The sequence below is a fragment of the Anguilla anguilla genome, chromosome 6 (genome assembly GCF_013347855.1).
Source record: "Anguilla anguilla isolate fAngAng1 chromosome 6, fAngAng1.pri, whole genome shotgun sequence".
NCBI classification, from domain to species: domain Eukaryota; kingdom Metazoa; phylum Chordata; class Actinopteri; order Anguilliformes; family Anguillidae; genus Anguilla; species Anguilla anguilla.
The window spans coordinates 30,140,688-30,154,572 of NC_049206.1; the positions used below are offsets into that span (position 1 = coordinate 30,140,688).

Below are 13,885 nucleotides of genomic sequence, written 5' to 3' on the forward strand. Positions count from 1 at the left end.
GGCTATTAATGGCCTTTATGCCCAAATTAAGGTTAAAAAATTGAAGTGTACTTGCCAATACAAGGCATAAGCATTGTTAGATCATCATAATCAGTAGACACGCACAATCAATTTCAACACAAAAAATAGCATTTCAGTCAATACTTCAATCTAGTCTTTAATTTTTTTAAACAGCAAAATCATTAATTCCTTTTGAACTAAGCAAGGAAAAATAGACGCAAATGAAATTACAATCAACAAAAGTGTGAAATGTTTGGAAGAATGGTCCCCATAAGCTGGAAGCTGTTCTGCAAGGAATTAAGTGTTAGTATCCTATATCACCACTAGGTGGCAGTCAAACCTTTGCATCAGCATCACCCTAAACTAAAACCTGTCCACTTCTCTTTACTGCTTTTTCAAAGTCATAGTACAAGTGTTAGATTACTTCTGACATTTATTCTATCCAAAAACTTCTATCCATCAACGGGATGTACACGTCTGTAAATGAACAATATTAAGTGATCTAGCTTACATCCGATGAGGCCTTTCTTGTCAAGTCTGCTAACAAAACTAATTTGATGTATTTCATGTTCTTTACTGAGCTTAAAATGAAGTACATCAATTTTGAATGCAGCATCAAGGAAATACAACACTGTTAATCCAGTTTACACTGTTGTTCAAGATTAATGCTGCTGGTTTGCTGGAAAATACCCTTGGCATGTGGAAACAAACTGCAAAAGTTGAATTTTAAAATATATTTTCAATTAACAGAACACTGTAATTTTCAACAGAATCATGATTGCATGATTCCTTATATTCTCAATGTGAATTTTTGCCTGGGTATGCATCCATCCATTTTCAGAGCTAGAATCAGCCATCGAATAAAATGCTGAAAATACTAATGCATGTTTACTTCAGTCAGTCAACCATGACAAATATGTACTCATGTAGATATTCTTAAAAATGAGAAAAGAAAAAATAATTTAAAAAAAAAACATTTTAAAAACCTTAATAGGGCTTAAACTACACAATACAAATATATAATATCATGTACAGTAGAGTAAGTTTAAACTTGAGTGAATACTGTGCCTCCATAAGGCATTGTACATCTGATGAAAAAATAAACATTAAAGTTGACAACTGGTATTTGTGCATATGTTTCACATACTTAAAAACATCACTGTAAGTTTGATTTTTTTTAAAACTGCATCTCACCATCATTATTGTCATGCAGCAGCAGTCCCATTTAACAGAATTCATTTCAGTGGTATTGGTACAATAAAAATATATAAGCCAAGCTCAAATAACAAATTGGACCACAACAGCAAAACACAGTATGTATCTTTTACAATAGTTTGTTAACAGCTTCAATATGAAATTTGAACATTTGTCCATGGGCATTTCCACCATGGGTATAAATATTTCCTTTAGGCTTTTCATAGTTCATAGCCATGTAGCAATCACTGATTGTTTTTCAACATTAATAATAATTACTTCAGAAATTATGCAACCCTGTTTATGCCATTCAGCATTGGGGTGATCACCTCTTGTTGAAAACACACTTACAATCAGAAAGTATCATAGCTGAAATTCTAAATGTGGCCATTTTTACCCGGTGGACAAAAAAGAAGTCTGTAATGCCACAAAAAGAAGCTGGTGAGACCACGTTTTGGAGGAGAACCATGGTTATCCCCCAAATCGGCAGTGGAGTGAACACAACTGCACTTGCAGACAACTGGCTACTCAAAATTTGGGTGGGAATTGGACATGTTTAACCCTATGCTGGGCACCAAATAAATAAATAAATCAATCAATCAATTTTGGAGAGCAGAAAAAAACTCTAAGCTTAACACAGTAGTTCCAAGTCTGTCCAGTAATCATCAGCCACACCACAGTTTCAACCATTTCCAAATCTGGATTCAATCAATGTCTGCCCTTAATATTAACTGACAAATAAATATAATTTGGTAAAATCATTTTAGATTGAATAATTTAGATTTAGAACCCAACAAACTATTCTGTTAAATCTGCATTTATTTCTGTAAGTTAAAGTCAAATGTTGATTGAATCCAGAATTTGATCCCATCACACACACTCAATTACATACACATTCTTATCAACCATCATAAAAGGGTCTACATTGTCCTTAGTAATTTACAAAAACACCAAACACTCTAAATACAACACGGTAAGAGTCCAATCATAATCCAGTGTCTGATTTGTCTCTGGGACCCACTAACAGTCCCCATTCCTCTCCTGCTCTGTCATAAGTAGGGCCACCAGTTTGTCTCCCTTGTTGTCCCGCATGGTAACTTCAGTCCTCCACCAGCTAGAGGTTGTGACAGCTTATTTGTCTAGCGCCTTCTCAAACAATTATTCTATTTGCACCACCTCAATAATCTATGTTGATAAAGTAATTGCCACTAATTAAACACAGACGATAAGTGACAGGATTGTTTACAAGTGAGACACGTTAAATTCAGTTTGATTACTTACACCCGTACCACAGCTGTAGTACTTCTAAAAGCTGAACAGGGGTATAAGTTTTGTTAGAAGCAGTGGGAAATGCCCACATTAAAAATGAGAGCAGTTATATAACATTTAACTTGCAAAAAATAGTTCAATGAAAAAACTTAATTAATGATTGAACTAATTAACTAATCAGCAAGACGTCAAGCAGAATCAGGTGTCGTAGTGCTGGCCTAAAACAAAAACCTGCACCCACACCATCACTTTTGGATAAGAAATAAGACCAGGTCAAAATCTAGTATATGGCTGGACATATTCACATCATTCAGTCACTCAGTCACAGACATTCGCTGTTGCAGTCCAGCCAAAAATACTTTATATGATGCATTTTTCTTTTTACAGCAGTCATACTCAATTCTGGTCCTGGACAGCCAGAGTCTGATGTTTTGTTCCTTAAAGGTGCAGTATCTATGTTTGGAGAAATGAGCAAGAGACAGTTAGATTCTGAAAAAAAGTTCACCCCCTACCCTTTGCTCCCTCCGTAGCCCCGCCCTCCAAACAAATGCAGGTGCGTTGCCTATCATTTGAGTACTAGAGAGAGGACAAGAGCTTTGAAAAGTAAAGTAGAGAGAGTTAAGCACAACATGCCTCATTCACAGGTAGAAAAATAAAAGACAAAATGTCACCATAATGAATGTAAACAATGAGCACAAGCTTTTGCTTGTTTGAGACCCAGATGAAGTTACAGGCAAAATAAACATTGCTAAATGCATCTGGAACTGGAGTGTGCAATATTTTTTTTTTTTTTTTGCTTGAACAGCATAGGCAGCTTTAAACATAGCTAGCTTGCTACAGATAAGCTACAAGATAACACCTAATGTACAGCATAGCTGTAACAGGGGGCTAAATAAATCATCGAACATTTTCTAGCTACGCTGGCTACACAGTTTAGGGCGATAACAAATTCCAACAGAAACAAAACAAGCAAGATAATGACCTGTCCAGCAGAAATACTGCAAGCTCAGCATAATTTTTGAAATCCTTAAAGTCCCTCAGTTCTCGCTGAAAAGCCGAACTGATGTTCACTTGAGTCTTGGTCTCTCACTTGGTTTAATTCCTTTTTTTTCCCCTTCTTTTCTTCGATAGTCTTTCTTTTCTCAGTTTTTTAAAGGAGTAACATGGTGGTTTTCACACTTTCTCAGTTTTATGTGCTATTTGCACAAGAGGCATTGAAGAAACACGATGAGTAAAGTATTAAATATGTCAGTTCTTTATTTTTGGAGAAATATGCGTTTTAAATTTGTCATCCTATTTTCAACCGGTTGAGAATATTCTCGACTTGGTGCGTCACACGTACAGTAACCACTCCCCTTTCCATGCCCCGTAAAGAAATCTGACTGGACCAAGCGGCCAAAACCAGACATCGTTTTTGAAGCTCATTTACTGGTCTTGTTGTTCCTGGTTGCTCGCGTGAACTTTTAAAGTGGGAAATTTAGGCTTAGAAAAATATGTTTTAAAATACATTTAAATGACTGAATAATAAAAAAAAATATGCACATTTGTTTTGGTGTTGCCTAAAGACAACTGGCAAGTGTCACATTCAACCACCATGTTAATCCTTTAAATCAGCATACGCCACTGTAGACAAAGGCGAAACTGGTCATTCTGGCAGATTTTTCTCCGCCATTTTTGCTTCGTTTTTCAGGGAACTAGCTAGTCATAGAGATATACACCATCTCTGTATATCTCTGCTCCGACAGCGCTGTGAACATGCAACATTAACAGGCAGAGAGCTGTCCTGATTGGCCTCCTTGTAGAAAGTTGTCCTGATTGATTGTTAAGATTGAGGCATTGTGAAATTTAAAGCCTGGGGCAGTCAGAGAGACCAGATTTTTTTCTTAGAGCTTATACTTTATTGATATTTGTTGGGATGTGAAAAAATGTAACCAAATGTGAACAAAAGAGATCCAAAATAAACTTGCATATTGCACCTTTAAGGTCAGCGACAAATTCAGACCCAAGAAACCAGATGACCCAAGTCAATTGTGTAAGCAGCTGCTTTAACTGATCAATTGCTGTGCTGCTAATCAAGTTCTGAGTAACAACAAAAGCTGTCAGACCCTGCAGCTCTCCAGGACCAAAGGTTAGGACAACTGGCCTAAAGACATGCTTTTCATAGCATTTAAACTTCCATCCATGTTCACTTTCCTTCCTGACACTCTCCATATTAGACCAACTAGTTTATAAATGTCTCAATCAGAAACTCTAGAAATTGTATGAATAATCACTTAATTGTGCCATCGTAGTGCCTATGGGGAACCCTAGAGGATAATTATTGAAATACAAGTTTAAATCCTTGTAGGTCACATGGTGGAGACAAACTGGTGGCAGGAGGCGTTACTGATAATTTAGCAATTAAAAAACTACGCTGTACCAAAGCTCCAATAAGCCAATTATAATTTAATCAATTATCATATAGACTAATACTCTGTATGTACACCATTAGTTTACAGAAAGTCTACTATTTTGGGGCATTGAATTTGTGTCCCAAATTGCTTCATGATCCCTAGGATAGTTCAATCTTAGGATCTCATAGGCAGGACCAATTATTACATTCTTGTGTAGCACCCTTAATAGAATCATCACACAATAATCTGATGTACATTACATCGGAATATACTTCATGATTCACACTGCACCAAACAAAAAAAACAAGCACTTTAACTTCAAAAATCTCTTCAAAACCTCTTCATAAATGTGTCTACATATTGTAGCTTCTAAGCAGGGCCCCTAGTTTTGGCACCAGAAACCCTTTTGCACTGGCACATTTGACCAGTGCAGGACATGCTGGACTTTTTTCACATGTTCAAATCTGACCCGAGCTGGCAAGGCCTGGTCTATAAAAAGACCCATTTCATTTCTGGTGCTAGCACGATTAAAATCAAACTGCAGGCTAATCATTACATCAGCAACTATCACTTCAGAATTTGACCACAAAGACATTCCAGTAAACCACAGAATAGACAAATGCAGGGAACCCTGTCAACAAATAGGCCTAACTGCATAAAATGTATATTGAAGATGAAAATGTATGTATAATGCACTCAACATGAAAGGCTGGCCAGCTATGAGCAGTGAGCTGAAAAGCTGAAAAGCTGTACTTTCTTTTGTCTGTTGTTTTAGTCTATTGTTTTCTCCTCGAACCTGTGACGAGGAAGGGTGAAGGTGCTGGTTTATTTTTTTGTTTTTATGTTTTCTTGCTGGTGTGGGTTCGCTCTCTCTCTTTCTGCAGCAAATGACGGTGCTACCATTTAGCAAACAGTAATATAACCAAAAGAAGAAAAACAGAAACAGACCTGTGCTGTTATTAAAATCTTACCATGAATTCTTTAACCATGAAAATATTTATTATATTTACCCCTGATTAATCTTGAACTGATCATTAATTCCACAAGATTAGGCTATATTTATGTGCTTTTAATTCATGTCTGTATTGTTAAACACAAAGCAAGAAATAATGTTATATCATTAAAATCCATGTTTTATCCTGTTTGTAAACCAGTCATCGCCTACATTCATTAATGCTGCATATCTGTGCCACCAAATATATGCTTCTTTTTGAAGGAAAAAATTAAATGCCAGCATCAGAAATAAAATCCACTCCTCATAGCCTCTCATGTTTGCCGCATCTAAAGTGCTAACGGTACCCATTGCAATGTTAATGATGGTATTTGATATGCCCTGAGTTGCAAGAGGCCAACAGAGCTCAATATAAAAGCAAATCGAGCCATGCCTGCCAGCTTGAATTTGCACAGGTTGAATATGGATCAGCTCAAAAGATTAATTCCAGACTGTGGGTCCAGATTATACCAAGTACCAGGCAAGGACTAATAGACTATAACATTGCCTGGGCAGGGAAGCCTTCACACAGCAGAGTGTCTCCCATCTCATGGCTCAGTAGTGCAACGTGCAACAATCCATAGTGGTATAGGAGACACTTTTGTTTGTGTAAGGGAACACAGTAAATGCTAATAAGTTGTTCAGCATTCACTCTAGCATTTTAGCTTGTCCCCTTCATAGGACAATGAATAAGGAATAAACTTCGGACGGATAAAAAACCTAAGTGACAATAATCGGTGTACTATTGTTTCTCTTGGAACAACAATCAGAACAAGCCTTTGCCAGAACTACATACAGGGTGACATGACATTCAATCTCTGAGCCAAAACATTCTCCACCCCAAAGGGAGAAATGACAAAATGGTTTCCCATCAGACAAATGCCTTAATGATAATTGGAGGTCAGTAAATCTAACATAAAAAATAAGGCATTGGTCAAAATTAATTTGTAAGTTATGAGGTCAGATTATGTATAGGCATCATCTACAACCCTTTTTTAGCCCTTTTCAAGGGTTTTGTTAAAGTTAAGGGGTTGAGATGAGAGGTGATGTGGTTACAGTGGTACAAAATCTCTGTATGTCCGTAATAGAAGTTAGAGTGGGTGGGTCACCGGTTAGGAGACCTTGGTGGAAGTGGTCAATCGGCGGGGTTGTCCGTGATCCCACAGGCCCACTTCAGATCCCGTGGATGTTCAAACACTGCCTGGATGAACTGGCCAAACAACCGGTCCATGTAGCCCTCCCCTCGAGGGTAAAGGCCCTCCAGGAAACCAATGTGGCCGCCATGGGCTGTAACCAGCAGCGCAACATTGGGCAAGCGCTGGGCTAAGGCAACGGGGAGAGCTGAGGATGACAGGAGGAGGACAATGAGGGAGACCAGGAGTCTGCAGTCACCATAATTTACCCAACCCAGATATATAAGCATTTCATTCCAAAGAGACCAAACCAGAGCACCAAAGCAAAGTCAAAAAAGGGGGAAAAATGGTTAAGAATGGACACTTAAAAGAATAACAGACACCTGGACACTTAAAATGAATCAAAGCAAGGCATGATGGGATATTAAGTGTATTGAACAGAGAAGAGATAAAACGACATCTCCACTTGACTCTCCAAGTAATGTCACCTTGAAACATTTTTGCATCACATTAGTTTGTTCACACCCTGTTAAAAGCACTGCACTGTGAAGATTATCCCATAAACCCTTTATATTTATAACAAATCTCAAAAGGCCGCAATCAAGTGTCCGGTTGGACATGGGGAACTTTCCAAAGCCCAAGTGGGTGTACATCAATCGATACAGGTTCCATATTAATGTTCCACTTCTTCCCATTTGACTTTTTCTTCATTTGAGATTAACAACCTAGACAGCTTTTACACCAGTTGCGCTTTTACAAAGGTAAAAATAGCAAAAATGTCTGTCAAAGTCTCTCAAGAGGAAAACAAATGCAAAGAATCATGTTTTCAACAAATAATTCACCGAAAAGTACATATTACCATCATTCAGAAAAGCTCACCCAATCTATCCGATTTGCACTGAAACGGTCACTGTCATAAAAGACTATGTTAAGTGCCATTATCTCCAGAAGCAGAGGACGCTCAGTGAATTGTATCAACTAGTCTGAGGCACGGAGCAGAAAAATTGAGGCCTTGAAAGCAAGCTATGATCACAGCATGAAAATACTAACTTGTTCACTCAGCCAACAAGAGCGAGCTACAAGTGCTTCCCTTCAAGTGAGCTACAAGTGGTTAAATTCTTTTTAATTCTCATCAATCTACACACAATACCCCATAATGACAAAATGAAAACACGTTTTTAGAAATTTTTGCAGGCGCTGTAGGCTGTCCATTTTTATTACAGCATTTCATAATCTGAAAACTAATATGCATTTTTAAATTTGATTTTATTCATCTTGATAGGATGAAAGGCCAGCGGGACATATATATAGGGAGGGATAGACTGAAAAACAAACTGGCTTACCCAGACAAGTCAACTTATGTTCTGTTAAACTTCAGTAAGTGTCAGTAAGTTTTGCACGAGCCTGTTTATTTTATTTCTTATCAAAAACAATGGGACCAATAATGCGAAGCACTGCTAATCAGTGCACTCTGCACTACCTCATTTTTTTGATAATATGGTGTCTACATTTCAGTTGTCATTGGTGGTAGGACAATGTTCAATGCTTTGCCCTCTATTTAAAACAAACTGCAAATAACTGAAAAAAGGTCTCAGACTTTTATTCTACTTCACATTTGGTGTTTGAGAGGATGGTGGGGCCAAAGAAAACTTGCTGCTAATTGATGACCTTGGATCTATAATCATCCACACTCAAACCTGCCCCAACCAAGCCTAAATAATGTCACAATAACTTCAGTTCTTCTTCTTTGGCTATAGTCAAGTATAGGCAAGTCAAGTTTATTTATAAAGCACATTTAAAAACAACAGAAGTTGACCAAAGTGCTGTACAATGAACAACAAAAAGATGCATTAAATAAATAAATAAATAAATAAATAAATAAATAAAATAAAAGGTATAAAATACAATATACAAAGACAACACATGCCAAGCATTAAGACTTATATGCCAAGGTGTGTCTTAATACGGGATTTAAAAGAGTCAATGGAGGGGGAAGACCTAATAAAAAATGGTAGAATATTCCAGAGCCTTGGGGCAGCATTGGAGAAGGCACGGTCGCCCTTAGTTTTTAACCGGGACCGAATGCCAATGCAAGTGGAATCTGTGTGTGTTTGAATCAATGGTTCAAATAATATTTTAACTTAACCATTTTCCAAAGCAAAAATTTTCCCTGAATGTCTATCGAACAGGACTTCTTTTTATTTAACCACTATAAAGTATCACACTACAAACAATTCCATCTCATAGGGACATCAGTCCTATTGCAAGTGTGATTTTATGGACTCACTGTTTGCAAGCAATCTGTTGGGAGAAGTGATGTCTGCACATAGAGGACATACCCATTGATGGGACCGAGTCCACAGAAACCGGAATACAGAATAGCAATTTACTTGATTTTAGGTGTGATAACTTTTTCACTCCAAAAACTGTTGTATACACCTGTTCACACCTACATCAAATATCAATAATAAAGTTCACCAGGGATACCTGCACAACTCTCTAGATGTAGCCCATGACTTCGTATAAAGCATGTTTGAAGGAAATCCTCACCATGTTTCGGGGAAAAGGGGTCATCAGCCGCATTCAGGCACAGAACAGGAACAGCAGTTTGGGCCAGTTTGTACCCAGGGCTGGCATCCTGGTAGTAGTCCTGCCAGGACTTGTAGCCAAACATCACTGAGGTGTAACGTTCGTCAAACTCCCGGATGGTCTGTGCCTGGCAGAGGTGAAGGGGGAGATGTTTACCCTGATGAAATTTGGCTGGATATCTCAATACTCTTTCTGGAGGGCAGAGATCAAAGAATGGGGTGCAGGGTCAATGGCCTACCTTCAGCACATGCTCCACATCCACCACAGTCTCCAGCATCTTCCTGTGTCTGCAGAGATGGCACAAGCCATTGAATTTTACAGATAAAAGCTTAAAGACTTCAAAAACAGGAAAGCCACCCAAGAAATAATTACTTAATATGATGGCTTACATACCCCAAAAATAATGCATACACTACAATGAATTAATTTTGGCCGCCTTCCCAAATAGATTTTGCCCTGCCCAAAAATATTTTTCTCTATTTAGTTGCTTATTTCTGTATGAAACACACTATACTTTTGAATTCGTTATTTTTTCTTTCAAATGTCAAAGTGACACACAGCTGACTGCCCCTCCTTTTCTTAACTCAAAGCAGGCGTGTGTAAAGTTGAGCAGCCACACATCAGTGAGTAAACATAATTTGAAGGACAGTTGTGCGCCTACATCTGTGCCAGGCAACGAAAGGTTTTTCCAAAATCGGTGAAAAGTTTGCAGTTTTCATGCATCATTTCCTCAGAAGAAAGTGTCCTCTGCCCTAAGCAAGACTGCAAAGTTATCAACATTATTTGGATTAATGATAGTTAGCATTTAGCAAGCATTAGCTAATGAAAAAGCTAACTTCACGTTTGACAGATGTAAAAAATAAAAAAGAAGGCTAGTATATAGTAGGTTATAGTAGCAGCAGTAATGTTAACAGTTACTACTTCAATTGAAATTTATGAAAACCATTGTGTTGTCTAGAAATTAGGATATTTTATATATCAGGCACCAATGACTTTAAAGCCCCTAAATTATTTTTTTTAATTATATGTGATTATATGATTATATTATCTTCTGAATCATTCGGATAGTGTAATGTAACTGAGAACATTACTGCAAAAATGATTAATCTGAGGCAAAACGGGCCATGCAGACTTCATTTTCATCTAGATATGGCCACAAGTAAAATAAATGAAAAAGTGCCCTAACACATTTTTTGGTGCAAACCCCCCCCCCCCCCCCCCCCCCAAAAAAAAATAAAACACACACACATTAACCTATGGGAAGCAGTGACAATGCATCTAATTTCTACAGTGTGACATTTAATACCTTATCCCAAAAACAGAAAATGGACAGAGCTCACCAAAACAAAGAAACCCCCCCTGTATAAAACCACCACTTCTGCATTGTATGGAATTCAGATTCAGTGGTTACAGTTTGGATCAAACTAAACCAAGACCTTGATATGCCACTGATATGTTGACATTGTGACTCCACAGATATACAATTATTCCTTGTCAACTCTGCTGTGCCCCGACGTGACTCTGATGCAGGCTTGCAATGGATATTGGTCTTTATGCTCTCAGTTGTAACTAGCTATGTTCATGGCTCTGGATAACTGATACATTATGAGAATTGTACTATGTCTGGCCTATGTTCTGTAGTTGTTCCAACGATCTTCGGTATACACTCATTTTGGATAAAAGCGTTTGCCAAATAAAATATAACATAAATATAATGTTTTGAAAACATATTGCGATCAATTATGGTTGAAGAAATGGCAGTGGCTGTTTTTTTGAGAACAGTCACTGCCATTTCTTCAACCAAAATTGATCACACCATGTTTTCAAAATGCCTGGATACTGTCTGTGGAAAAGACTCTTTGTGAAACACCTGCAAACTCTTCTCCATCAGTGTGCTGCCTCTCCTTTGCGTTCATTATGTTTTGTTTTCCTTGTTGATTATTTGTCTGCGTACATTTTAATTTTCACTAAATCTAAAAAACAGAAAGGAGAAACAAGACATAACAGTGCCAGACAGGAGGCCTAGAGGCAGTGCTGGTCCAGTCCTACATGGACATCTTCCTCTCTGCCGGTAAGGGGGAGGGGACTGCCTTGGCAGTATTTTGTTTATGTTTTCTTTTGTTTCATTTATACACACACTTTACACCACACACCCTATACCAGGTTAGGGTACAAATCTAAAACCATAAGAATGTAGCTTTAATTATAGGTCTAGCTTTCAGGTTATAGCTAGGCAGCTGGCCAGGTTTACTCTGCACCTGTAGATTTGTAACTCGTAACAAATGCAATTATTGTAGTCAAGCAAAACTACTGAATGTTAAAAGGGCTTGCCATATGTGACCATTTTATTTTGATTACAGTCATAACTCCAGTTCAAGATATCTATAATTGTATTTTGACTAGTAATATCTTAGTTTCAGATATCTTAAAGTGACAATCTTGAAGATTTCAGTTTCGTTCTCTATGGCGGTGCCAATGGCGAGAAGCGGTAATTGCAGGTGTGTTTTTGGACCTCACTTCCCACAGATCCAACCGGATCCAACCAGTGTCGCCTGTGTGACGTCAGTCAGTTGGCACGCCAACTATAACACTTACTATTTACTGAATAAAAAACGGTTGTTATAAAAGTAACGACATACTCATTCGTTGTCTAACATTAGGCTAACTCAAGATGTCTTTACACTGCCGAGCCGGATTAAAATGCCATAGCAAAGGGGTAGAATTAGTGATGATCAATTTCTGCAAACTTTCTTTATCCATCTTTTGCCCGGTATGTACGTCTTTACACTGCAGAGAAGAATTTGCGGGATTCACTGTGGCTCGTGCAATTATGTATCTCGTGCACAATAAGCAGTCTTTCTCGTGAATGATTGTTGTGTGGTAGAGAATAAAGCTGAGCTGGGTGTTAAATTAGCAATCAGAACAAGAAGAATAAAACAAAAACAAAGGAGATTTCATCAAAAAGGGCATAAAGGCTGAAGGAACATATGAGGAAGCGTAATAAAATAATAACAATGCTAATCCATACTGCCATATTCTTTTACTTAGTTTTCTCCTGCATGACGTCTTCAGAAATCAGACCCGGCTCTGCTCCACATACCCCGGCTTTATTCCGATCATTATAATATATTGATGAACTCGATGGCAATGTAAATAACGGTAACGTTAAGGCCAGTTCAGATCAATGATTCGCAATGAGGCGAAACGGTTTTAGAATGTTGCAGAGAAAATTGCAGCGGTGTGAACTGGCTAGTAGCAGAGCCGTTGCCTGCCCTAAAAAAAGAACGTCCTTGTCAAATCGCCAAGTGCAGTTTTAGAACGTTTACAATCAGACGTCTTGGAATTTTGCAAGTTGCACCCAGTCTCGTTGCGAAACATTGATCTGAACTGGCCTTAAGTTAGCTACACTGCAACGTTGCAACAAGGTAGCACTGCATTCGAGAGACGGTTTGCGAGGTCGGTACCGGTTGGTAGCGTTAGCTAGCGTTTTTTTCTAATTGTTAGCCGACAGTAGATTGTGTTAATTACATTAGCTAGCTAGCTAACACAACGTTACCTGATATGAGAGATGGATACTGTGCGCAACGTTGTCTAAACTAATGTTGTCTTTCTTGACATGGTCCGGTAGCCAGCGTTAGCTGTGCAAATAGCTATGTAATTTAGTAAAGTTACATTGTCATTAAATGTAATACGAAATCTACATCAACAAATAATATGATCTCTCATGTTACACAAAAACTTTTTAGGGTTCCATAACTCCCCCAACCCCCCCTTTCTCTGTTATTGTAACGCATACAGACACCGGAAAAAACAGTACGCCGCTCACACACAAGTGAGTTGAAGAGCGAGCATGTTGAGTTTGTTCCGCCTACCCTCTCTGGCGGACCAACCACTGATGGGTGATGAAAAACGCGTCACTAACTGTGCGCCGCTTGTGATTTTTTCCCGGGAATGTCGCCACAGACACCAAGTTTTTTAATCATGAATTATGATAATAATAATAGTATAAATTAATATAAAAATAGGCTCAATCACCATTGTGTTACCCAATGTAGCGATAGATAGTGACTTAAAAGACATTTATTTAAATGAAAATCTTTGAGGTTATTACTTTAAATCACAAGGAATTAAATATATCTTTAATTGAAATTATGACTAGTCAGAACTAATGTGGGGACATCTTTAATTTGAGTTATTATTCATAATTTCAATGGAGATACCTGGAATACACATTTTTGATAGTCAAAACACATTAATTAAAAATAGAATAATCCGATTTTCATCCTACAGAAGAGAGCTATAAGAATTGTAAATCG

The 13,885-nt window shown here is 37.9% G+C and overlaps 1 protein-coding gene across 7 annotated transcripts in view; it reads right to left on the bottom strand.

The window, feature by feature from the left end:
• Positions 1 to 126: 126 nt before the first annotated feature.
• The window catches only part of LOC118229874 (phospholipase ABHD3-like), a 37,091-nt gene continuing 23,332 nt past the window's right edge, over positions 127 to 13,885 (bottom strand). For all 7 annotated transcript variants that reach the window (XM_035422346.1, XM_035422340.1, XM_035422344.1 and 4 more), the window contains 3 exons: positions 9,808 to 9,856; positions 9,531 to 9,696; positions 127 to 7,188 (listed from right to left, as the gene is read on the bottom strand). In XM_035422346.1, coding sequence (XP_035278237.1) covers positions 6,983 to 7,188; positions 9,531 to 9,696; positions 9,808 to 9,856 — 421 coding nt within the window. In that variant the 3' untranslated portion in view covers positions 127 to 6,982. The remainder of the gene's footprint in view (positions 7,189 to 9,530; positions 9,697 to 9,807; positions 9,857 to 13,885) is intronic.